The sequence below is a fragment of the Macrobrachium nipponense genome, chromosome 23, assembly GCF_015104395.2.
Source record: "Macrobrachium nipponense isolate FS-2020 chromosome 23, ASM1510439v2, whole genome shotgun sequence".
Taxonomy (NCBI): domain Eukaryota; kingdom Metazoa; phylum Arthropoda; class Malacostraca; order Decapoda; family Palaemonidae; genus Macrobrachium; species Macrobrachium nipponense.
This window is the reverse complement of record NC_061090.1, coordinates 19,046,938-19,073,906: the sequence shown is the minus strand read 5'-3', so window position 1 is coordinate 19,073,906 and position 26,969 is coordinate 19,046,938. Positions and strand designations below refer to the sequence as shown.

The window sequence follows — 26,969 nt, the reverse complement described above, 5'->3', positions numbered from 1 at the left end:
AATTTACACCATTAGCATTCACTGATTTAATTAAATTATGCATTTGTTTGTTGTGATGATATACTGTACTCATGTTTTGTGCATCATGTTTATTTGCAGGTGAATGAAGAATCTACAGATTGTAAATCTCCTGAAGCAATAAGCGTTGAAATTATTCAGCCTCAGTTATTGAGACCAAAGTCAGAACTGACTCAGAAGTCATTGCCAAAGAAATCCTCCTCACGAACAAAAAGGTAATCATTAGGTTGGCCTCTGTGGTTCTAATTTTCTGGATGAAATTTAATGTATGAATGAAAAACAAAGTAAATAATATAGACTTAAGAAGTAATAAAAGATATAGGAAAGCCAACTGGGAGAAGAAAAGAGAAGTATAGACATTTTTAAAACTTATCATCTCACTACTTGGTGTACAGAAATTTTCTGTAAGACCAGGCTGAGGGATCTTGTAAAAAAGTATGGGAGATGTAAAAATCCTAATTAAAATATATTTGCCCTTAGAAATGATGTCATTTTCCAATGTAAGCCAAATTTAAGACATCATGCATGCAAAATTGCAAATTTAGTTTAAGACAAACGTTGGAATCAATTTACTTTTTTTTTTCAGGAAAAAGGTTATCAGCTCTGAAGAGAATGAAACTTGTGAATGTAAGATCTGTGGAAAAATACTCAACTCCAGTTCTCAGTTGAAAAGGCACAAGACTACACATGGTGTCCGCAGGTTTAAGTGCCAAGTTTGTGACAAAGCTTTCACAGAAAAGTATAATCTTAAGATTCACACACTCACTCATACCCAAGAACGACCTCACGAGTGTAACTTGTGTCAGAAAAAATTCAGGTAATCTTCCAGTTATGTAGGTCCTTTTTTTAAGATGTTAGTGTTTTAAGTATGCATCTTAGGAAATTCCCCCCTCAGCTCTGCTCATCAGTAATATTCATCATTATTTGCAAATTATTCAATTTGGGAAGCTGCTCATGTGTTTGATCCAGCATTTTATGTAGCCCGAACTTGTCTTACAAGTTGTCTGTGGAATCAGGAGAGAGTGGGAGAAAATTAAATTATGTTGGATTCCAATGTCACCTTTTATTTGTGTTATTAAACTAGCAAGTAATAAAAGGAGAGATTGGACAGTCACTTGATACCATATGGACTAGGAACCCCCTGCAAAATTGTTTAAGAAATGGGCAAAGAGGTTTTACTGTAGCTTTGCCATTACTCTGCACTAATTTTCTTATTTTTATACTTACACTTTGCAGCGCATACTTCTTCATATGATACGATCTTCTTGAAGGCTAAGATATATAGTTAAGGAATAGTGGGGAAGTTGTGTTACAGTCAAGATTAGTTTTAGCTGGGTGTTTATTCAAATTAATACCTTTTAATGAAATATTTTTGGTTACAACAGGGTTTAACTTTGCTCATGTATTTAATGTACCTAATTGTTCAGTACAGAGTTTGTAAAAATACTGAAATTGTAAAGTTTTGTGCAATTGTTTATGAAACATTCTTCAACATATTTAAGGTTAGTGATGTGGTTAAAATAACGGTGATAATCAACAGGTACCTGCGAGATTTGGCCGAACACAAACGCACACATGAAGGTACGCGACCACATGTATGCGATGTATGTCAGAAAACATTTGTTCGACAGCGCGATTTGACAAGACATCAAAGGGTTAGTGTTAAAGACAGTATTTGGTATTATTTCTGTGAAGCATTACTGACATGATATTTATTCAAGAAATATTTACTGAACAAAATTTGCTCTTGTATGATAGAGAACTTCAGCTTGTATTGATATACCTTGAGGGAATGCTTATCCACATGTTTTAAGCTTGGTTACAAGGTATTAAACTAGTGGCAAGCAAGTAGGCAATAGGGTATCCACCTACTCAATTAACTATTGCCACCACATTTTCCTTTTGCCACCCTACTTGACAGATGTCTTAGTTGCTGCTATACCTCTGTCACTTTTTCTGTCATATTATCCAAGACATTGGCTTGTATTGTGGTATTGCTTAACAGAAGTATGAATGATGGTGCATGATTGTTCACATGTGAGAAATTTTGATCAATGTGGATATTTAGGGCATGATAGGGTATATGGACACTTCGTCACTTAAAAACGTTGACCCTCCTTGTTTATTTTTATTTTTAGAGAGGTCAGGAATGTAACCATTTTTGAACTGTATGAAATGCTTTACTAGGTTGCCTACTTTGTTAAAAAAAAAAAGTACAATTTCAAGATGGAAGAAGTTTCCCATCAGTGCCCTGAGAGGGTAGCATAGCCCTTTTCTTCTTATCATCCTTCAATGACTAACCCTTTATCTGATCTCAGTGCTACTAATGGTGCCATCCATTCTCCCCTGTCCCCTTTCTAGGTCCAAGGAAGGTATGTTTTGCCCAAATACTGACCAACCTGGACACTTCCATGACAGGATGGCATGTGCATTGGTTTCTGGTACTCTATTGATCCTTCCATTGCTGTATCGGCTGTGCTAACAATTGTTGAGGCATCCCTATGAGACAATAATGTAGCTGAAGGCCCTGTGGTCTTCTCTTAGCTTAATGAGGGGCAGCCCTTTGTTACCTTCCTGGAGTCTCAGGCTATGATCAAGAGCTTGACACTAGCCTTTGTCTCTGTCTCAGTGGACACTTCTTCCTCATTATTAGTCTTTGTTTGAGACCACTGTTAGTGATGGTCCTGCCATTTTTGCTTCAACAGCTCCAGAACCTTTAGGGATGTCTGCCTTAACTCGATCCTGTATGGGCTTGGGAGAGGTAGGTCAGGCCTGTGATCAAAATGAGTTGCAAAAAGTAAAGGCACATTACACATTCATCTTATGCCTCAATGTTGTTCAGATCCTCTTCACTTCCTGACCTTTCTCTTTACCTTTTATTGTGTCTGGATTATTAGCAGAAATATAGGAAGAAGACCCAAAGGAGGTACTCGACAAGAAGGCCAAGACTCCTTCAAATGGATATCATTTTCCTGAAGAGAGTAACGATATCTGCCATCATTTGCCTAAACAGGTGGCAGTTGGTTAATTGAGTCATAAGCTTGTTCTCGTCCGATCCCCAGTGCATGAATCAGTTTGTAACTGGTTGCTCATTCTTGAAACTTCAGAGGTGCTAAAGGAAAATTTCATGATGATTCTGGTTTCTCAGAACTGGCTCATTATGTCCCACGGCCTCATGAGGATGACGATCTACTTTGCTAGATACCATCCTGACCCATGCTAAATTTGGAACCCTCCCAGACAGTCAGTGATCCAGTACTGGTACTGTGGTAAGCATCCGAGGATCTGTTGATGGGTCACTTAGTACTGCTGACGTGACAAAAATACTGTGATGGCATAGTATTTCATTGAGCAAGGTGGGGGTGGTTTCCTCCATGTTCCACTTGGCAAGGGAGGTGCTTGAATGGGAAGTTTGCTTGCCATCAGGCTGCTACTAGATACATCCTGGGCTGACAAAATGTAGTGACAGACCAGCTCAGTAGCCAGAGACAGATCACAGGATTGGAGTAGTCCCTGCACCTGCATGTGATAGAAAGGCTGTTCAAGGTTTGGAGAACTCGTTCGTAGACCTGTTCAATACCTGGATATAAAGGAAATTCCTACTGCTCTGCTTTAAATTTCTGAACCTATGGGCCACACTAGAGGATGTCTTAAGGTGCGTCCACATGGTCAAACAATGTCCGACGGACAAACGTTACCAATTAACAATTGTTTGTCGGTCTTTGCCTTGTGAGCAGAGTAAAAACACTGGTATACAACCTCATCTGGTACCACTTCCATCATTTCAACAATTATGACGTCATCCTGCTTCGCCTATGGTATGGTAACAATACTTGTTCATCAGACATTGTTCGACTCCGTCGGACATTGTTCGCCTGTGAGGACGCACCTTAACAACACAGTGGACAACCTCTGTGTACTTAATTTCTGGGGGTGAAGGAATATCACCTGGCCCTTGCCCAGACATTCATGCTGAAGGATATAGACCTGTCTGCCTTGGTTGAGGTCTCCATGCTCATGAAGAGCTTCTACCAGACCTCTTATCAAGTGTAGCTAATCATTGTATTTTTTGTGATTTTTAGGGTTTTTGCCCTACCACCTCTGTATGTTACTTTTAGCAATATCTCATAATAATCTTCCCACTTATTTCAGCAGAGCTCCTTAAATCAGGTGAAAGAATTGGCCGATTTAAAATTTAATAATGTATATTATCTTTCTTCAGAGTATGTTTGTAGAAATGTAATAAAGAAGAGATTGAATACAAGTGAAACTACTGTTTACTTTTTTAAAATATAAAATTTCTTTATAATAAAAGTTGGTTTGATTTATGATATAGATATCTTTTAATACTGTCATAATGTAATGTTAATGCTAACAGAAGCTTTAGTTTATTGTAAATTGTGGTTGCAGATAAGGGCTGCTACTGCTTTTATTTACAGTAGTAACATATTGTATCCTGCCTTGGCATAGTTAGTGTTTTTTCTGACTTGAAATAATTTATTTTGCTTGATTTGCAGGAACAACATGATGCCAAGCGATACCAGTGTAAAATCTGTGGGTTTTACTTCAAACGTCTTCTCTATCTAAAGTCAGTTCATATGAGAATTCATCATCCACTGTTGATAGAGGTATATTTTCTGTGTTTTTGTTGTAATTCTTTTAATTACTTTTTTAAAGTCAGACTATTCAGTCAAAGGAGGAATTGTCAGTTCTTTTCATTTCAACGAAGGCTTCACTGTAGGGATGGTCATAGTCAAGTCTTATAGCTTTTGCAGACATTTCTTATCAGTTGAGAAAGTCCGTACATACAGCATTACCTTTGAAGGTATTTTGCTAAATACCAAAGTGAAACTAAGTATATAAAACTGCCAAATTGTTTCATTGAACGTAAATAGTATTTTTTACATGGCAGTGGAACTGGATTGCTGGATGCTTTATTAGGCTTTCTTCTTTCAGGATCTTTCAGTTGGTGTGATTGGTTTTGTTTTACAGAATGGATCATTAATGGGTTCGTTATACAGTAACCAAACATGCAATTTTCACCTAATAGCAAACAAATTTTCTTGCTTATAATGTTTGCCATTTAAGTTCACACCCATTTTACAGTTAAAAGTGAAGTTGTATGATGTATGTGCTTAGAAATATTTACCTTTTGTGTTCTTTGAAATTATCATTGTATTCCCTCTAGCTTTCCAACATAAAGCAATTCACATGAAAAGTATCCTAGGAATCTATTTTCCAAGTTTGATTTTCTTATTTACTATGACACTTGAATTACAGTTCTATATGTTAGTATTGATTGTTTTAACAAAAATGTGAGCATTGATTGTAAAATACTTTACAGGCTAATGATGAATCTAAACCAAAGGAAAATGCACCTGCTAAACCTGAAGCCAAGCAAAGTCACATATGCAAGATTTGTGGAAGAAATTTTGCTCGGGCACGATACTTGACTTCTCACCTACGTACTCATTCTAAAAGAGCAAGTTATGTCCGATGTCCTTTGTGCCCTAGAATGTTTAGCACTGAGCAGACTCTGAAGGTAAAGGTTCATTATTACCTTTTTTTTAATAAATAAGGTATGATATAGTGTTAAGAATTTTGGATACATAGTTTGCAACAAAGTTAAAGAAGTGCTTAAGGGGACATTTATTTTTTCAAAATTCAAATTGTTAAATACAAATTACTTATTTAAAATATGAATTTCCAAAAATCAAATGTTTGGAACTTTGGGAATGTAAGAAAACAATAATTTGCCAGCGAGCATGTTTAATTAAAGAGTTTTAGGCCCACCAGTCAGTCTTTTTTGTAGGATATTTATCTACCTAAGAGGAATGCAGTTGCGGTTCAGGAGATTTACATTTTTGGATTATGGTATATGTTAGAAAAAAATCCGTAAGAAAAAAAAAAAAGTAATACCTAATGTCATGATAGTCATAACTGAATCCCATGAGGGTGGAATAGATCTACTTGTCTTTTGGCTTGGACTAGACACTGGGATTTTTAAAAACATTCTCAACTCTAAGACTGGCCAGGTACTTGCTTCAGTAGGAGCAGCTGCTGTCTATTATTGACAGTGCTATTAGTAAGAACTGGTTGTCATATAGTCAGAGCAAAATTCAGGAGCAGGTTTTACCATTTTCACCCATTGCAATATCAGAAGCACGCCTTGCAGCCACACCCATAGCTTATAACATCGGGAGCTAAAAATTTTTGCATCCATACCCTTTGCAGTATTAGGAGCCATTGGGTTTGGTATCCACACCCATTGCAAAATTTTTAGTGGGTTTTGTCTTTGACTCCCATGTTGTAGATTTGGCATTATTTCCATTTTATTATCCAGAGCAGGTTCAGGCATGGATTCCCCATTGCAGGAATAGGTTCTGGCATCTGCATATCTGAAGTGTCAAGAGTAGATTTTGGCATCTATACCCATTACAGTAATAGTAGCAGGGTCTCTGGCATGCACACTCTTGTAACAGCAGGAGCAGCAGATTTTGCCTTTCACACCTTTACATCTCCGGGAGCCACAGGTTTTGCCAACCACATCCATTGTGACATCAGGAGCAGCTAAATTGGAACTGCAGCCATTGCAACAACAGTAGCCTCAGATTTTGGCATTGACTCCAGTTGCAGTACCAAGAACAAGGTCTGGCATGGCATGCAAATCCATTGCAGCATCATGATAAGGTGTTGGCATTCTCACCCATTGTTGCATCAGGAGCAGGTTTAGCAGTCACACCCATTCATTGATGTAGTAGCAGCAGGTACTGGCATCCGCATTGGCTAAGACGTCAGGAGCATATTTTGGTATCCACACCCATGGCAGCCTAAGGAAGAGGAACTAGCGTCCATACCTGTTGCAGTAGCAGGATGCTAGAATGGTCTAGCATCCTGATACTGCTTCCAGTCGGGGCCTTTGCAATGTGCCATCAGGGAAGCTTTGAGAGAGTGGTGGACCCTCTCCACCATGCTGTTGCAACAGGTGTGGACACCAGTTCCTCAAAGGCTGCTATAGATGTGGATACCACAACTTGCTCCTGAAGTTTTAGCCAATGTGGATGCCAGAACCTGCTGCATCAATGAATAGGTGTGGCTACTAAACCTGCTGCTGATGCAACAATTGTTAAGAATACCAACACACTATGCTGATATTGCAATGGATGTGTATCATGCCAGAACCTGTTCTAGGTACTTCAATTGGTATGGATGGCAAAACATGAGGCTACTGAGGATGTAAAATCCTGCTCCTCTTGTTGTGATCAGGTTAAGATGCTAAAATCTGTTCTTGATGCTGTATGGGGTGTGGATGGCAGCAGCTGGAGCCTATCCTTACACCTTACAGAAGTAGCATGCAGTTGTTGAAGCAGAGAACAGCAGCAATGCCTTTTAGTCAATGTCAACATGTTTACCATGCAACATTATCTGGTCCTAGTAGAAGGCCACTACAAGAGTACGTATTAGTCTAATAGCAGCAGCAGCAGACTCTGGTTCTAGGGAGACTGACAAATGCAACAGAAGCAGCATTTGATTCTGTGGATTGGAATGCTAGACACTGCAGTAGCAATATCAATATCTGGTGATGGTGGCCAATGCAGCTGTCTCAAGTGAGCTTCTTGTTGTAATGACAGTCTTTATAGCAGTAGTTCAAGCATACAGTAGTGCCATTGACAACCACTGCAACATACAATATAGCATCTACTCATAGCAATAACAGCTGGAGCCAAGTATTCGGTTCTAGGTTGGAAGGGCAGAGTGGCAGCAGCAATTTCAATACCTGGTCTTGGCAAGGGGAATGTTTTGGAATGTTAAGAGTGCAATAGCAACATCAGGTGCAGTTGATGTTGGATAAAGCAAAGCGGTCACACCATTTGGTACTAGCATTATTAACAGCAGTATTGGCATTTGGCACGGATATTGATGGTCAATCTGATGTACATTCGTTAGAAGCTTCAGCGTCTGGTCTTAATGTCCAAAGTCAATCTGGCAGATGTGTACCAGGTAATGTAAACTAGCAACAGCATCTGGTCTTGATGAAGACAGGCATTACAGCACCATCTTGTCCTAGGGTTCTAAGGGTAATCCAGCAGCATGTGATCCTAGGGGAGATGGGAAACTTAATCAGCATATAGTCCTGATATTGAAAGCCTGGTAATTCAACAGTTTTTAGTCCTGACATTGACTATCAGTGTAGTTGAAGAATGTCAAGTTCATGAGAGGAGAGCAAGCAGCGACATATAATGCACAGAACAGTAGAAACAAAAGCATCCAGTTCTGGAACTAACTGCCATTTCAGTGTTGGCATTAATGGTAACTGTAGAAGCAACAATTTCCAATTTTGGTCTTGAATAAAAGGTAAAAGTAGAAGCAACACCTTCCAATTTGGTCTTGAAAAAGTGAGTCCAAGCAGTGGTATGAGTGGCAAACATTCAATGGGACAATAGCCATTGCAGCAATAGGTAGAACATCAGGTGCTGACATTGATAGCTAAAATGCATTTGCAGAAACATCCATTTCTGGAGTTGATGTTTATTTTAGTAGCAGCATTACCATCCAATCCTGGTTTTCCTGCAGCCATTGTTGGAGCATTTCCAACATCCAGTTATCGTTCAGTTGCAAAGGTAACAGCAGCAGCAGTGGTACCCAGAACATATAGTTGCAACTTGAGCAGCAGTAACAGCAGTAATCTTTTTGGGCAGTGCAGCAGTAGTACTTTTTTACTTAGTGTAGATGAACCAATATTGTTTACCTTATGCAGGAGCAGGCTAATCCAGCCATAGGGGTAGTAGCAGCAGTATCAGGTCATGACATCACTAGGCAATAGAACAGCTTTATCATCCAGCTCTGACATTGGCAGGCATGCAGTCCTTGCATCAATGGCCTTTACAGCAGTAAGACTTGAGGGAGTTGTATGACCAGTTTTACAGCAACATGCCATTGACCAACGCACAAGCTGGGGTAAGGAGCAGTAGAAATTCTAGATATAGTAGAAGCCAGTCCTGGCTCAGAATCAGTACAGCAGAAGAACAGTGGGTGCTGACATGAGCACTTTTTATTGTCATATTTCACATAATCAAGTTTCAAGTCTTAAAAATCATTCTCCTAGTATTCTTTTTCTGCTGAGCATAGTCTTTTATCTTAGCCAATGCAATAAGTTCTAGTATTTCTGGCCAGTTCTGCCTTTCTGACTACCAGGTGATGTTTGTGGTCCCAGGCCAAATTGCAGAAACAGTTTCTACCAATGCAGTGGTGGCAGCAACAGGTCCTAGCCTGTGGGGCAGTAGCAGGTGTAGATTTTTTTTTTTAAACCCAGGACACTGCAGGAACAGCAGCAACACTTCTCAGCATTAATGGCCTAATAGCAACTAAAGCAGCATCAGGGTTTAGAATTCCACACCAAGGCACTATTGTTCCTTGAAGTAACTTTGTCATCAGCAGTTTTTCACCTTCTCCCAAGAGTGAGGAGCAACCACAGCAGGTTGTGACCTTCTTAGTTGATAGTCATGACCAGATCCTGACTTGCTCTTGATTCAGGCATTGTTGTCTTGGAGTTCTGAGGAAGAGACTGAAGGACAATCAGGTGCCACCTACCATCTCAAAGGTTAAGAGTACAATTCTCTATACATACTGAATACAGTAGTGTTTACTGAGGAGAACAGCAATTTTTGAGATATATATGGTTAAGTTAGGTATCCTTCCCCTCCATGATATTTCTACCTGTTACTAAATTTATTACTGTGATTGTAGTTCACATTATGGAAAGTACCATACATAAATCTACATTTACTGTAGTGTATGTGAGTTTGAACGTTTGATTGACAAAATCTTGTTTATGTTCAGGAATATTTAAATTACTCTAAATAATATTAAATTGAATTTACATTGTATTAAGGTGTGCAAATTAAAAATTAAAATCCAGAAGTTATATTACAGGTGCACAAAGAAACTTTCCATGATCATGAAGCAAGATCCTTGGGCACTGTGAATGAAAATTTGGAAATGGAAGGTGATATACAAGGAGAACCCATCGTTGCAAATTTTGACCAACCTCACACTGAAAATTTGGTAATCTCAGAATCTCAAGACTTGTCAGAAAATGCAACATCATTAGTCATATCTACTCAGAATGGTGCATCACATGTTTCCAAGCATCAGATGCTACTGCAGTCAGACTCATCAGCTCAACCATCTTACACTACAGCAGGGACCAGTGAAAGTTTGGAGGTCTCTCTTCAGAGTGGAAGAATAAGTCACTTTGATGTAAACATTGAAGAGTGTGATCCAATTTCATACCTCAATCCTTCCTTCTCAACGTAATGTGCTAAATGTTTTTTATTTTCTGAATTGTAAATATGGCATTGTGTTGCTTTTTATCAACTATTTAAAAGTATTTTTTAAATTTTGCTATATGTATATTCTAATGTTATATGAGATCTGTATGTGAATTTTTATTGAAATATTCTTAAAACCCTATTCTTTGTAATTTCCTTACCTGCACTATTTTATTTTTAAGATTCATAGTTTCATATCGCTGAACTCTACCAACTTCAATAAAGGTGCAGATTCTGACAAAACTTAATTGGAAACTAAATGAACACACTGCCAGGAGGATCAGAACAAAGTACAAATGAACTTGATTGAAAGTAAAAGGAACATATAAGCTACACAGTTACTTCATTACTTCATACAAACACACAAAACTAAAAGTACTTATTGTGGCATACAGAATTCTTTATCTTCCATATGTAGAAAAAGGAAACTGAAGGGGATTCATTCAGCTATAATAAAAAAGGATGGGGAAGTAAAATTGAAAATCAAGTTATTACTTTTTAACCTAACTGCTAGAAGCTACTGGATGAGGATGCCTCAAGCCGACTGCTTAGTCTCTACTTTTGACCTCTTCAAGCTTACATGATTATGATGACTTTTGCATTACATGAAAGAGTTATGAGAACAACAAGACACTTATTTGATGCTTTTAAGGTTTTTAGAACTAAGTAGACACTATTACTGTAGGTTTTTTTATTCTAAAATTTTATTTTTTAGAAAAATATATACAGAAGTACCCCTCATACAGCATTTACCTTTTTCAGGAATTTATATTTCCCGGGAGTATATAAGCTTCTGGACGAGAGATATTTTCAACTTTTCGTAAAATATTCCAACCCCTTGCTGCATTCACTGGTCCAACATTTTCCTGTAAAGGTTGGAAAAAATATTTCTTGCACTTGGTAAAGTACAGTAAAGTAAGTGTACAATATCAAAGACAACAGCTTTAAACTATAAATACTTTTAGTGTAACAGCTATGTTGGATTAACTAGGTTGCGAGACTGTCCAACAATCTTCATATATTTTTGAAGCCTCAAAAAGACTGCTGGTCCTTGAAATATACTTTTCAAGTAAGGCATTTAATGAGTTAAAATGTCCCAAAAGACAGCAACTTCTGCATAGTGTAAATTGTACTAAAGTTGTAACAATTTACAGTTGCTGAATCAGCGGAACCTGTTTTACAACAAAATTTCTTAAAGGGTTTGATAATGACTAAGTAAAAATGAAAATACATTTACTAATATAAGTTACTTAACATGAGCAGTATATACGACTGGTTGCAGAAATGCAGACCTTAACCTTATTAGCAAGATATTGGTAAAGAGGAAGAATGTTTCAATCGAGTCTAAAGCAATATGAAGCTCACCTGGAAAACTTTACTACCATAACACCAATGGGTCTTCATCTTGTTACCATCTGAATTTGTAAGACTTACGATGGTCTTATGTCTTATACCTGCAGTTTGAGCTACCAACCCTGTTGTATACACATCTTCTAAGTGAAGGAATCTGTTCAAGAAATGTTTAAAAAAAATAATGAATATAGAGGATTAGCATTAATGCCAGCTAAGGAGCGTAACCCTTCTCAGAAGTAAAGTAAAATTTAGAAAGCTTGCAAGCTTTATAAGAAATTGGAAGCTCTAAAATGACTTTTAGTATTAGTCCCAGAATGAATTTATTTTTTCATTAAGAAAATCAGAAAAAAAAAAAAAAAAAAAAGTTTGGTGTGTTATAACCTAGAGTCTCAAGCCTAATCATGGTAATGTGCACTTTAAAACTTTATCTAGGTTTTGTAGTAAATTGCTAAGGCACAGCATTGCAGTTGGTTTTTAAAAAACCATTTAAATCACATGTCAGTCATGTCGAGGATATGTAGTTTTCCGACTTAAAAACTCAGATGCTACTGGAAAAAATTTGCACAGTAACAAGAATTTTAATATTCAAAAGCTGGAGAGTAGAAATCAGCAGACACAAAAAGTATATAATGATTTTCATGATTTCAGCAAAGGGATGCAGACACTGATGGCAGCTGTTCTAAGGGTAACTGGAAAAGAATGAATACTGTGCATGAAAAGCACAATGCTTGTAGCAGTGGCAAATTTCTATTTGACCTCTCAGTATAACCTTGACCCTTCAATTCAGCACAGGATGCTGGATCCCAACCACCAGTATATGGGTTAAGTTTAAAGTTTTCAGCTCGGAGATTTAAGTTGCTAGTGCTTTGAAACTCACTTGGCAAGTGGATGGACTCACTGTATAGAATGCCAGATTTAGAGGTCAATATGTAGATTTTTCCATACGGTAAACTGGGAGCAAAAAAAGTGCATGGCCCCAACAAAGAACAGAGCAAAGTCTTTGGGGAGGAAGTAAGAGAAAGATGTAAATGACAATGGAAGACGGTGATGTTGGCAGAGAGTTAAATGGGAAAGAGAAAGGAAATGAAGGACAAAATACAGAAGACTGCAGCTGGGGTCTGAAGGGCATATAATGCAAAAAAACCTTTGTATGATAACCACTTTGCCATGCAGATTCTGTGATCAAGACTTGTGATATGAACAGCATGCTGCAAGTTTCAAAAATAACCATTGCAAGGATCTCCAGGTGAACTTGGGAGAAAATTCCAAATTGTGCCAAGGAATAACAACCGAGCGAGACTGAACACCAACATGGAAGAAAGGGAAAGGGAAAGGGAATGGGAGATAATTGCCGAAATGTGAGTACAGCTGGAGACTGAAGGGACATTACAGACACCCTTTAGTAATCTCAACTGAACTGCACAAGGCAATGAGTGTTATTAACTGCCCAATGAGTACACACATGATAGAGTGAGGTTGCAAGTTAGTGGAAAAGCAAATCCTGTAAAAATGGTACTGATGAAGACTAGACAGAATGGAAATTCAAGCATAAATTAGAATCATTTAGAGAACCAATGTGTAGCCTCTGAAGGGAAAATAACAACAGTAATAATGAGCAAGGGTTATAGAGTCAAAGTTCATTTCCTATGTAATGCAAATGTAAACAGGCATTGCATTGTAATGCAGTCCAAAACCAGCAAATTGATATCAATTAAAAATATAAACTCACTGATATGCTAACCTTGTCTTTTTAGCAGCCTGCAACAGTGCAGGTATAACAGCTGAAGGAACAATATAGGAGGGTCCAGCAACATATGGAGGATACCCAGATCTGTTGTACTTTTTCTCTGATACCGCCCACTTCCCTACTCTGAGCACTGGATCACAGCACCGGACTTTTCCCAAAATGAGAACTGGTTGAGGGTTCCTTTGTAGGTAGAATACCAAATAATCACTAAGCGCAAATGGGTTAGGTATCACATCATCATCAATCTTCAGGAGAAGTGGGACATTTGGACAGGAAGTTGAAGCCCAGTGAAGAATGGCCGTGGTTTTATAAGTCAAATTCTGATAGTCGTCTATGAAATTAGCTTGAAGAATATCATGATGCTGATGGGATTCCTCCTCCAAGGACAACTGGAAAGAAATACATGTAGTAATTGCATTACATTTATTTATTAAGTTTAGAGTCTATGAAAGCGTAACATTTTTAAGAAGAAACATATTTAGTCATAATTCTCAGATAAAGGCTTTTTTGGTACTGTATTACAATTTTTAAATCTTAATTTAATCCAAGTTATTGAATATGTAAACAAAACAGGATATGCAGAGATTAAATTTTTAATTGGTAATAAGTCTTCATCCATGATTTTTACATGCCCATTTTTTATCATCATCAAAATAAATTCATAAAATAACTTCTTGTACCATTCCTAAGAAAACTTGAGAAGTAAATTTAAAGATATTTTACCTTTTAGTGAAAAAAATCACCATACATATTTAGTGGTCATGTGCCGGTTTTATTTGCAGCAACATTATTAGTTATTGGAACTAAAATTGCAATGCTATCAAACTTATTGTTAAATTTTTAATTGTAATAACCAAACAAAAACTTCTTTCAGTTTTCTTCTGAATATTGAAAAAGAAAACCCACAAATTCAATTTGTAACTTGTTTACTTCTAGTATTTACATTTAGTTTTTACTTCCAACACTCGAGTACTTTCAGGCCCTTCTGTGGCCCATTCTCAGAGATGTTGGATGTTAGCCTGGGTCAAGGCCCAGCAGTCTTCTGGAACTTCTTCTCGTTGTGCTGTCATTTATGCGATGGCTGTTCTGGTTTTCTTGAGAGTTGCCAATCCCCTCTTGTCGCTCTGATATCCTGAGCTGATGGTCAATGGGATTCACCCTTGTGGTAAGGGTGTGGTCACCGTAAGTCTGTTGGGCAGGAAACCTAATCTCCAGGTCAGCAGGGTCAATCTTAGCTTCTTTTAATATCAAAGCTCGGCTTATGGGATCTTCTGAGGTAAAACCTTTGTTTCCTTCAATTACTTTTGATCTCTCTGATAAGCGCACCTTCCTACTACCCTCCTGTGACTAATTTTGTTGCTTTTGTTATATAAGCCTACTGTTTTTGAAATCCATCCTATGGTCATTTTCCCAACAAGTTACAAATTGAATTTGTGGGTTTCTTTTTCATTATTGTTATTGTTATTGTTATTCATTAGATTAAATCTATTCGTGTGGAAAAAGCCCACAGGGACCATTCGACTTGAAATTTAAGCTTCCAAAGAATATAGTGCTCATTAGTAAGAAGAGGAAGTAAAGGGGAATACAGAATGAAGAAATACCACTTATTAAAAAAGAAAAAAAAATGATAAAAATATAAATGTATTAAAATGCAAGAAGAATAGTATTAGTGTAGTAATGCATTGCATTTTCGCTTGAACTTCTGAAGTTCCTAATACACGACATCCCCTGGGTGGCTGTTCCACATTCCAACGGTGTGAAGAATAAAGGACTTCTGGAACTGGTGCTGCTGCCCACAGATATAAAAGCCTAGATGCCGCATCGGCCGCTAGCTGAATAGGCTGGCGCACGTCATCAGGTCCGCCATCTTGGCGCGGTAATTCAAACAACGCAGCAGGCTGCAGTATATGACGTTTTTTTCGCCACCATTCGCTTAATATTGCACGGATTTTCTTGTCTGATGGCTCGTTACAAAGCTTACATAATTCCCTACAAGGATCTAATAAAATAAAGTTGTTCCTTATTGTTTGAAAGTTAACTTGCAATGACTTTGTTGTAGCAGGTAGGGGGAAGGGGGGCTAGTTGTACACAAATGTTAATATTTACCCATAACTATTGCTGTAAACAATAATTTGAAATGCTGTGATAAGACAGATTACTAAAGTAGGCCTACAGCTATGGATCTGTGCAACTTAAGTAAAATCTTTGTCTCTCGAAGTGCTCTGTTAAAAATTCCCCCAATATAATTTTTGGCACAGGCCTACAAGTTTAGGTCATAAAACTGTAGGGTTGGGCCTAAAATAAAATAAACTACACTAGGCCCTAGAATAACTAGGATTTCTGTGTTATATAGCCTTTGCATCTCTGCCTGCTCCTTTGAGCCTTGGGGGTGGGGGGGGGGGGGGGGGGGTCTTCCAATTTTTTGGAACGGGATGCTCCTCAGTGAATTCTGACCTCTAGACCTGGCTTTGGAAAATTTAGGGGGGATCAAGAGACCTCGTCTAGTGGCAAAAGTGACCTATCTCTAGACCTAATTTTATATGGTGAAATAATTATATAGAACTTAAATTTTTCACAAAACTACCTTTAATTTGCTCAGACTAGGATATATCATTATGGCAAGCATTAACAGTTCAATATAGCTCATCTCTAGACCTGTGTTGTCAAGGACCCATCAATTATTATACCTTATTTGGGATAAGGGCCTGGGTCATCTCTATATTTCTACCCTTCCAGAAGGGGACCCATCTCTAGACCAAAATTGCCAAAATGAGCCAATCCTGACGAGCACCCCCGTATACACGGTCATAGTACCGCACACCCTCAACCCCCGAGCCTTTCAGCCTAGACCACAATCATAAGGCCAGTCTAATTTTCTTTCAGCTGACTGTTCATTGGTTTGGTCAGGCATGTAAATTTAAAGCTATGGGTGGCCTTATGGGTTATTAAGCCTATACTTTGAAGTATCAACTCTCAAAATGTATTGCACAATGATTAATTTTCATGATATTTGTTCTTACATTGAATGTACATATAACATTTATTGTACATCTGTGCATTTATTTATAAATATTCCCAGCAGTTTAAACAAGTTTTTTTTCATTGCCGTTTCCAACAGTTTAATGATACTACATTGTAATGATAATCTATATACATTGATATGACATTAGCAGCCTGTATCAAAACATCAACAAAAACTCATTATGTGCCTTGCTTGGCCATTTAGTTCTTATTTGGAAATCTACAATACATATTTAGGTAAATAGATTAATAACAATACATGTACAAAAATCACATAGATCAGCAGAACTTTAGTTGCACTGACCTTGAAAGTGTGAAACTTAAACTTTAACATGATAGACAGATAGAGCTGCGCAGAAAATATTCTAAAACCGCTCTGTATTATTGCTTGTATTACTGCTACAACAAATATAAAGAAACAGAGACCCTAGCAGATGGACAGACTACATTCTGGCGATTAAAATGATGCATGACAACCCTAGTTTTCTATCAGAACAGGAAAGATAACCCGGGATTAACCATAACTACTTTTGCAACATTCAATTACACTGCAGAGATAGGGCTGTTGCTGCTGTTCCCGACAAAAAATGAGATTGTGTACATACTACAATAAACTTACTTATGAAATGTGATGCCCTGCTCTCGACTACGTAAATTTCTTATGTCGTTACAGCCAAATGCAGCACAATATTGAGGCATTTTAGAAAAAACCACGTCTGAAACCACCTGTCTAAGATTACCGCGCCAGGATGGCGGACCTGATGACGTATGTCCGACCGGCCAATGTGGCATCTAGGCTTTTATATCTGTGCTGCTGCCCAGCAAACCTGGTTGCTCTCGGCAGATAAAGGAGATCAGGGATCAATAGTGAATGTGAAAGATTTCTGTTGAAATGCAACTTATGAAAAAGTGACAAGAGACAACCCGTCAATGGTCCAAGTCATAACCGCTACTATTAGAAAACAGAAACCTATACCATGAATCACTCTATCTAAGAGAGATAAATCTCTGGCAGAAGTGGAGACACACCAAAGATAAGTATTCCAGTACAGGAAGTATAACTGACCTAAAATAGGTGCATTGGTTTTATCACTTATAAACACATGCATGAGGCCTTCTGAAGAAGACCTATTATGAAGAAGACCTAACATTCTTGCAGCATTTTTGCTGAAACTTTCATTAGAAGTTTCTCAAAAGTTAGATGCCAGTCAAAAGTTACACCTAAGATACTTTTAAAAGCTTCAGACTCATTCAGCAAAGTTCCATCAACCTGAAGGGGAGGATGGGGTGGGAAATCTGTACGAGATCCGCTAATCAATAGTGTTTTCATTTTACTGGAGTTCAGCTTCATACCTCAGTGACCACACCAGTACCTGATCCGGTCCATGTCCCAACTGAGGCTGAGGGCAGCTTCATTTCTCATAAGTGGAGACTTCATTACATTTACAAATGTTGCATCATCGGTATACTGAACAATCTTTTTTTTTTCCTTGCCAACAACCCTATCACTTTTATAACTAAAAATAACAGTGGACCAAGAACACTGCCCTGTGGAACTCCATACACAATAGGTCCTGGTTCACTAAAAATCCCGTCCACAGCAACTCCTTGCTGCCTACCTGTAAGGAAATCAAGTAGTACTAAAGTATATTCACTCACTCCGAGAATCTGAAGTATATAAATTAAGTGCCTTGTGAATTAATAAACAAAGCAACACTAAAATCGATTTGAATTACTCTGCACTCTAAATCCTTATCAAGGTTCCCTGGCAAATGGCACGTCAAGTCTAAAAGAGCATCATAGGTACCCAACTGCTTCGTGCATTCATATTGACTATCAACTACAATACTTTACATTCCACATTTAAGTTTTTCAGCAACTTTGGAGAGCACAGGGAGAATAGAGACTGGCCTATAGTTACTGAAGTCTGCAGATGTGCCAGTGTTTTGGAACAGGCATAAACACCATGTTCACAGTAGTTGTGAAAATGACCGACAACCGACGGTTATTCATCTTTTAAGGGCATAGTACTTTACATAAATGTTGAAGCTGCCCTTCCTGTAAAATAATTCAATGAAGTCATCTGGACACAAATACCAGGAAATGAATGTTTTACTTTTGTTGTATGAATGCTCATTAGTTATTAATGATCAGTAGTAGTGTACACACTCCCTATTCTACAAGCAACCAGCACAGAGTTCTGTACACATTTGGCACAATTTCTAAAAACTGATTTAACAATACTGTTTCTTACACAAACCCCTTTCCATAAAATAGCCTTCTGTGTGAATGCATACCTATGCACGAAGAAGAGCATTTCGAGGAAATACTTTGTTGTTTAAGCTTATTAAAGTCCCACTAATCATAACGTAGCATGAATCACTCTTTAAGAGGGAGGATTACGCAAATAAGATCACGGAAAGGAGGATGTAACTGCCAAAAGTCCATTCCCCTCCCCAACCCCCCCAAAAAATACTGAGTTGACAAAGTTAACTTCTCGATAAAGAGAACTTCAGTTAGTAACTACCTTGGCAAAGATGGACTACAACTGGAAATCAGCACTTCTGTAAGTAGCCTTATGGGTCTGCAGGGGGAGATGAACCCAAAGGACATCCATCAATAATAGTGGCTTCAAGACGACGAGTGTCTCATTTACCACACAAAGTAACGAATCCAGCCAACTTTGTCTAACGAGTTGTGGTGGAGGATCTATTAGGAGTGATAGCATCTGCAGCGACCATCCAAACTACCTCATCGATCTTTACAATAGTTAAAATTTAAAACTACGTTTGTCAAACGCGAAAAAGTGAACCCTGAATTTCCTAAATTCACCCACTGATAACTCTGGGAATCAGAAACTCGAGGGCTAGAAGATTCAAGAATCCATTCTGCCAGCCATTTCCGGGACAAAAATCTTAAAATTCTAAGCCCAATCCTGGAATTCCTGAATCATTTACAGTCTTTTGTCGATATAGGTTTGCCGCCATTCAAAGTCAATTAATTAACCATTCTAAAGTTATTATTTCCCTTGTTTTGGCCATCCATAAAAGACTAAAAAAGTCAAGGAAAAACAGACTAACATTTTTTCATCCCCCACCGACCTGATCTCTTTGTTGTTTTGGTTGCCCAACGATGAACAGCGGTTTGATACCAGTCTTCTCGACTACAGCACTGTGACCCCAGGTGTGACGTATGAAATGTCTCCTCTGGTGATTCTGTATGGCAGTCACCACTAAAGCCAGTACCAGGAAGTCTTCCTCGCAAGCATGGACCTCGTTTAGGATGAATTTCACAGCATCGGGATAAGTAAACACTATGGGACCTGTCGATTCTATTTTCAGCTGAAAAAATCACGAAATATATCACCTAAAGGAGTGCATACGAAAGCTATTGAACATTAAACAAAAAATACTTTATATTATACATATACATATATTCTTGCGAAAGAAAAAAAAAACAACTAGCATAACTTCCTCCTGTTATAATAATATAATAAAGCAAAGGAGCAAAATAGAGGAAAATACTAAATTGGGTTTCTTTGTACCCTAGCGTAATCATCTTGCCTGCTTTAACAGTAAACAATTAAGGGTGTTTTTTCAGCTGTAAAATATAAACCTTACATAATTTACAGACATGGGTAATACAGTCTTCACTGATCAGACATGTTTAAGACAGAAGATAATACGTAAATGCAAATTAAGTGTGACGTGTAAGGAAGTGTAACAGAGAGAGAGAGAGAGAGAGAGAGAGAGAGAGAGAGAGAGAGAGAGAGAGAGAGAATGGAACAAAGTGGTACCGAGACTTAAAATTGCCGAGAATCGTAATTTGGTAGAAATCCATATACTATAATTTAGATCTAATTTCGTCCTCCGTACCGCTTTAAAAAGCCTTAGTGGTCGGCTGGACTTGTGTGTAAAAGTTAACGATGAAATTTTGCTTTTGCGTGAAAGAACTCTAGCGAGGTCGAGATCTTAAAATTTGACTGGATGGCAAGCAGCAAGAAAATTAACAAAATTGAATCTGAGGGATTAAAAGGGGGAAAAAATATTGGTTGCTGAAAAAAATTAAATGTAAATAATATTCTACGAGTCAGAAATACGGAAAAATTGTGCACGATATAGTTGCCAATAATACATATTTAATCTCTCTCTCTCTCTCTCTCTCTCTCTCTCTCTCTCTCTCTCTCTCTCTCTCTCTCTCTCTCTCTCATCTTACATACTCCCAGTATGAACTAAAGAAAAAGTCAGTGCAAATGCATTTTTTCATTCAAGTGCATGCATAACAAGCATGATACTCAAGCAGCCAGCCGCCATTGCTTGTTTCATCACGTCCTTTGTCAAGACACCGATGGGCGAGCGAAATTGGCTTTAGATCCTCGAATTAATATGAGGGTGCTACAGATATTAATAATCAAGAATTTACTGGTTTGTCGGTTTGTTTGTTTGGTGTTTTTACGTTGCACGGAACCAGTGGTTATTCAGGAACGGGACCAACGGCTTTACGCGACTTCCGAACCACGTCGAGACTGATGAACTTCTATCACCAGAAATAACATCTCTCACAACTCATGAGAATTTACTAGTGCCATTTCAGCGTGCGGTCTAGTACCTCAGCTTCAAGAACTGTATACTCTAACGGGATCAAGCTTATAATTATTTATTACTAGTAATAGCATACAGCTGCTCATCTAAATCATCATCAAAAGAAAAATGATTGCAGCGATTATGTCATTAAAATCAGTCATCAAAAATGCTAAGTAGTATTTAAGTATATAGTCTCAGTCGTGGCGGAATTCATCGGTGCTACATGACTGATACAGCCACCAACAAATCTTGTTCATCTTTTTCTTAACTTCCATTTAATGCGATCAAGGTGGGCCAGGAAAAAAACACAATAGGATATTTAATTTTGGCCAAAGGCCCAGCAGTGGGACTTACGAAGTCATTCAACGCTGAAAAGGAAATTGAGAGTAGAAAGGTCTGAAAAGTACAACCACGGAACTAGACTGTGGGTGCAACAGGAGGAAAACTTCGCAGTTGCACTGTGAAACAATTGTTAGGAGAGGGTAGATAGCAAGAGGGAAGAAAGAGAATATGAATGGAGGTACAGTAATAAGAATGAAAGGTTTCGTAGCTGGGGGCCGAAGTGACGCTGTAAGGACTTCAAGTAATGGCTACAGTGTACCGCATGAGGTGCACTGATGGCACTGAACCCCTACGGGGATAAAGGTCCCTACTAACGCCTCCCATTTTCCTAGATATCCTAGTTTTGCAACCAACTCACAGTCGTTTCAAGTTTACGTGTTGTTCTCCTGAGTCTGAATTGACCATCTTGATGGCTCAACGTCAGCTGGCGATGTCCGACGACACCCACGGCAATTATAATACCAATCACTGAATCTCTTTCACCTTCCAACCTCAGTGATTAGTATTAGTGTTGCTGACATGGAAATTACTTTTAACGCCTTTTTAATTTTTCATGCTATTCAGGGGGCAAATCTTGAAAGGGCTTAAAGTATGAAATGGCTCATTAAAGTATTGTAAGCATTAGTTTAACGTAGTATTATGCCAGCACCTCATTTTAAAGTTATAATGGTCTTTCATGACTTTCTTTTGACTTTTGTGACTAGCATTTTTACACAGCATTTAGGGTGTAATTAGTATTTCTGACTTTTCATATTTGTTTCTCGTTGTGTCTGTTTGTTAACTTTGTTAACTTTACAAGAAGCTGAAAGTACGAATGCTACCTTGCTGTATGTACACGATCATTTGCAATTCTCTGTCTGGATGTGAATACACGTGCACATGCCAAACTAGAGAGAGAGAGAGAGAGAGAGAGAGAGAGAGAGAGAGAGAGACTGGCCAAATGACATCTGTTCACATCGATCAGGAGAGAGCGGTAATGTTTATTTCCCTGCAGTAATTCCTAAAAAAATTAATCTGCGCAAGACTAGAAAGGAATTATGTACGGTAGCAACGAACCTCAAACCCTATGAAGGCAGGTTTTCCCTAATCGAGACTGGCATGAATTTAAGCACGCTACCGTTTGCATTCATTTTCATGCCAAATCAAATAAATCATGATTTTAGAAAAAAAGTTAATAGAAAAAATGAGGGGGAAGGGGATGTATGAGCCACTAGGCCCCCTTTTACCGCGATCCCCACAATAACTCTAGACTTAAGATCCTAAAATCTATACATCTTTCACGTGGTGAGAATGATGATGAGATTTCTATGTAAGTTGATGATAGAAGACAAGACAATGAACACTCGTAGATTTATATTACCCGTTCCAAAACACGGCCATTCACTGGAACGTGCTCTAGAAAAAGCAAACATTACCCTGAAGTTATAGTCCCACGTTTTCAGAAGTTCTCTCCATCCTAGGCTACGCCGGACAACTCGAGGACGTTCGCTAGTCTCCGGCTCGATGGGAACTTTCAGCAAGACACAAATATACGTGTACGTGATGATTAGCAAATACATCAAAGCCAAAAGGGCAAAAGAAACCTTAGACTCCTTACTGACGGCGCAGAATTTCATGGCGATCTGGAAATAGAAAATATTAAGAGAGAATCGCCCAACTCAGGTTAAACATTGGCATTTATCACGTTGGAGGCCAACGGCAGTCACTCACTGGTATCATAAATACATCTTTGAGAATAGTAGGTTTAAGGGTTGGATGAAAATTAACATTATTGTACTAACTAGTAGTTTTAAAAGAAAACTGATCGTTAGAAACTGTCTTGAGAGCCTTCCCAAGAGTTAAGTCTTCTTTCGTATCCTTAAATTCATCAAAGATTCGAAAGAGTCTTAAATCACTTCTACTAAAAACTACTACGAAATAATTTGCAAGGATGCTACATTTGCACTCTAACATTATTGCTAAAAAATCGTTTGACATGACACTATAAAGGTATAAATAAATTTTTCCACCTAACACACACATGCACATACATACATAGTACATATACATATACGTACGTATATACATACATCATTAATATATATATATATAGATAATATAATATATAATGATATATATATATATATATATATGCGGTAAGGGTTTAAAATGGAGACATCTGTTTCATATGGGCGTTTATTTAATGCAACGTTTCAGGGACCAGCCCCATTTTCAAGCTGAAAATTACAATAATAAAATAAAATAAAAATAATTACTCATCTAAAAACATACAATTACAATACTTAAAGCATATTATTAAGAACACCAACTAAACGCAAGTACCATTTCCAGTAGAGGTAAGGAAGACGCATGACTAAAAACAAAAACAAAACACGAAGGGATCTCTATTGTTTATGCCAGGTACAGAGGGGTGGAGGCAGTTTGGTTGTTCAGAATTGGAACAATACGCTAGAGTTTAAAGAAAGGATTTTATGTCAGGACTCAGACCTGTTTATGGTAAGCCTCGATGTTGAAGCTTTATTCACAAATATTCCTGTGGAAGAAACTATACAGATATTTTTAATAAGATTTTTACTGATAATGACACTATTTAACGGTTTAAATTACGACAATTTAATTTTTAAGAACTTTTAACCTTGGCGGTGCAGGACACTGCCTTTATTTTTAATGGTAAAGCTTATGTGCAGGCTGACGGCATGGCAATGGGAAGTCCCTTTGGCCCGGTGCTGGCTAATATTTTTATGTGTGAGTTAGAGGAGCGGTTGCTGGATAACTGCCCTCTGGCTTATCACCGGTTATTTTACTGTCGTTATGTCGACGGCACTTTTATCTTATTTAAAGATAAATATAGAGCCGAATTATTTTTACACAATGCTAATCTGGCCCACCCAAATATAAAATTCACAATTGATTACGAGAAAGATAAACTTACTTTTTTGGATATGGAAGTGTCTCTTAATAATTCAAGATTTTACACGTCCATTTTCAGAAAGAAGACGTTCACAGGTTTGGGCACAAATTTCTATAGTTTCTGTAATTTCAATTTTAAGATAAACTCTCTCTTTACTCTTTTCCACAGGGCTTTTTCCCTTTCTTCTGGATGGTCTGAATTCCACAATGAGGTCACCTTTTTAAAGAAATATTTTACGGATAACTGTTATCCCAGTAGTTTATTTTATAAATGCCTTCACAAATTTATGAATATGCAATTTTTACCTAGCAATGCTAGTCAGACTGTACCTAGGATGCCGTTCTATGCCAGTGTTCCATTTTTAATCAATTCGAAATTCTATGTCAAAATGCAACAGATTATTAGAACTTACTGTCCGGCCATAAAATGTCAGCTGATCCCAACAAACCCATTGACAATTGGATCAATTTTTAAATATAAAGACAAGTTAAACCCTCTCATGGCATCTAATATTGTCTATTTATATACTTGTCCTAGATGTGATCTAGGAAAATATATTGGAGCCTCAAGAAGACTTCTTAAGGTCCGAATAGATTGCCATAGGGGGGTGAGTTTCCGTACTGGAGTCAAATTATCATCTGAATTTTCCAGCATCCGTGACCACACAAAGAAATGCAGAGTCAATATTGAATATAAAAACTTAAAGACCTTTCAAAAGGCGTCTTCTCCGCAGCAGCTAGCGGTCTTCGAATCGCTCTTTATAAAGACGATTGTTCCAAAACTGAACAACCAAACTGCCTCCACTCCTCTGTAACTGGCATAAACAATAGAGACGCCTTCGGGTTTTGTTTTTGTTTTTTTAAGTCACTCGTCTTCCTTCCTCTACTGGAAATGGTACTTGCGTTTAGTTGGTGTTCTTTTGATATGCTTTAAGTATTGTAATTGTATGTTTTTAGATGAGTAATTATTTTAATTTTATTTTACTATTGTAATTTTCAGCTTGAAAATGGGGCTGGTCCCTGAAACGTTGCATTAAATAAACGCCCATATGAAACTGATGTCTCCATTTAAACCTTTTACCGCCATGTATCCCGTCTGAGACTTCCCCTTCGGTTGATATATATATATATATATATATAATATATATATATATATATATATATATATATATATATATATATACCGAATTGTCATCTGTTTCTGAAAAAATCAGGAAAGGTATCTGCCATTTCTGACAGGGAACACCACCCACCCGCCACCCCCCCCCCTTTTTTTCTTTTCTTAAACATCACCGGTTTTAAAACATCAATACGTTAATACAAATTATTCGTGCCAGTTGCCACTTACCGTATTTTCTGATCGTAGTTTCTAAATAATTTGCTCTTTTGTCCTTTATTGCGGTATCATTACAAGCCAAGCTGTTACCTGAGCTGTTGAAGCTGACAGACAAAAGGAAACTGAGAAGTGAGGAGGAAACTGTTAAAAGAAAAGCAGATAAATACAAGTAAAATAATAGAAAAACAGATTATGAACAGTAAAATAAAAGGAAAAAATAAAAAATAAAAGGAAAGCAGCTAAAACAAGTTAATTAAAAGAAAAGCAGATAAAACAAGTTAATTAAAGAAAAGCAGATAAAACAAGTTAATTAAAAGAAAAGCAGATAAATAATTTAGTAAACTAAAGAGAAGCAGGAAAATGAAAGTAAAATAAATGAAAATCAGATAAATGATACAAGTAAAATAAAGGAATATCGGATAAATTAAAGTTAAATAAATGTAGATAAAAAAGGTAAAATAAAAGAAAATCAGGCAAATAAACAAGTAAAATAAAAGCTTATGATAAAACAAGTAAAATTAAATCAGGCAAACAAACACGCAAAATAAAAAATATAAATAAAACAAAATAAAAGAAAATCAGTTGAATAAACAAGCAAAATAAAAGCTTATAAATAAAACAAGTAAAGTAAACGAAAATCAGATAAATAAAACAAAGAAAATCAGATAAATAAAACTAGTAAATAAAGCAAAATGAGATCAATAAAAAAAGTTCAATAAAAACAGATAAAAACAAGTCAAATAATAGAAAATTAGATAAAACAAGTAAACAAAAATAAAAGCAGATTAATAAAACAAGTAAAATAAAGGAAACGCAGACAAGTAAAACAAGTCAAATAGGCTGGTGTCAACCTGTTTAACAAAAGCCATTTGCGAATTTAAGACAATTTCGCATTCTTTCCTAAATATATTTCCACAGTCTCATCTCTTCAACTAAACCTTTATTTACCCAGGTTGCCGAAAAGAAAAGTTCGGGACGGTAATCGAGTGAGTTGGTGGGTCACCCCCCCCCCCCCCCCCCGGCGACGTCACTCATGTCTGAGGATCCCTCCCCTTTCCCTCTCCCCCCCCCCCCACCCCCCCCCCCCCCCCCCCACCCGTCATTCACCTGCCGCTGATTAACTACATAATTAGTTAGGTGTCAAGCTTCATCGACCGAGGAGCCGCTCGACTTTCCCCGAGGATAATTCATACACAAAACTAAGAGTTGTAGAATAGAGTATAGAAGTCCGTTTCAGAGGCCAAGAGCTGGGAACTATGAGATCATTCAGCCCTGAAAATGAAACGGACGGAAAAAAAGTTTTGAAAGATGTAACAGGAGGAAAACCT

The 26,969-nt window shown here is 37.5% G+C and overlaps 2 protein-coding genes across 3 annotated transcripts in view; one reads left to right on the top strand and one right to left on the bottom strand.

Moving 5' to 3' along the window:
• The window catches only part of LOC135199160 (uncharacterized), a 44,003-nt gene extending 33,312 nt beyond the window's left edge, over positions 1-10,691 (top strand). Inside the window, exons 12-17 of the mRNA XM_064227061.1 lie at positions 100-233; positions 605-835; positions 1,559-1,673; positions 4,536-4,646; positions 5,363-5,560; positions 9,952-10,691. Coding sequence (XP_064083131.1) covers positions 100-233; positions 605-835; positions 1,559-1,673; positions 4,536-4,646; positions 5,363-5,560; positions 9,952-10,335 — 1,173 coding nt within the window. The 3' untranslated portion in view covers positions 10,336-10,691. The remainder of the gene's footprint in view (positions 1-99; positions 234-604; positions 836-1,558; positions 1,674-4,535; positions 4,647-5,362; positions 5,561-9,951) is intronic.
• Positions 10,692-10,877: 186 nt separating this feature from the next.
• The window catches only part of LOC135199173 (UDP-GlcNAc:betaGal beta-1,3-N-acetylglucosaminyltransferase 7-like), a 23,073-nt gene continuing 6,981 nt past the window's right edge, over positions 10,878-26,969 (bottom strand). Inside the window, exons 2-6 of one of the 2 annotated variants that reach the window (XM_064227066.1) lie at positions 22,811-23,017; positions 19,572-19,811; positions 13,444-13,838; positions 11,715-11,856; positions 10,878-11,215 (exon numbers count right to left, since the gene is read on the bottom strand). In XM_064227066.1, coding sequence (XP_064083136.1) covers positions 11,108-11,215; positions 11,715-11,856; positions 13,444-13,838; positions 19,572-19,811; positions 22,811-23,011 — 1,086 coding nt within the window. In that variant the 5' untranslated portion in view covers positions 23,012-23,017 and the 3' untranslated portion in view covers positions 10,878-11,107. The remainder of the gene's footprint in view (positions 11,216-11,714; positions 11,857-13,443; positions 13,839-19,571; positions 19,812-22,810; positions 23,018-26,969) is intronic. The other variant, XM_064227069.1, reaches the window with a different exon arrangement.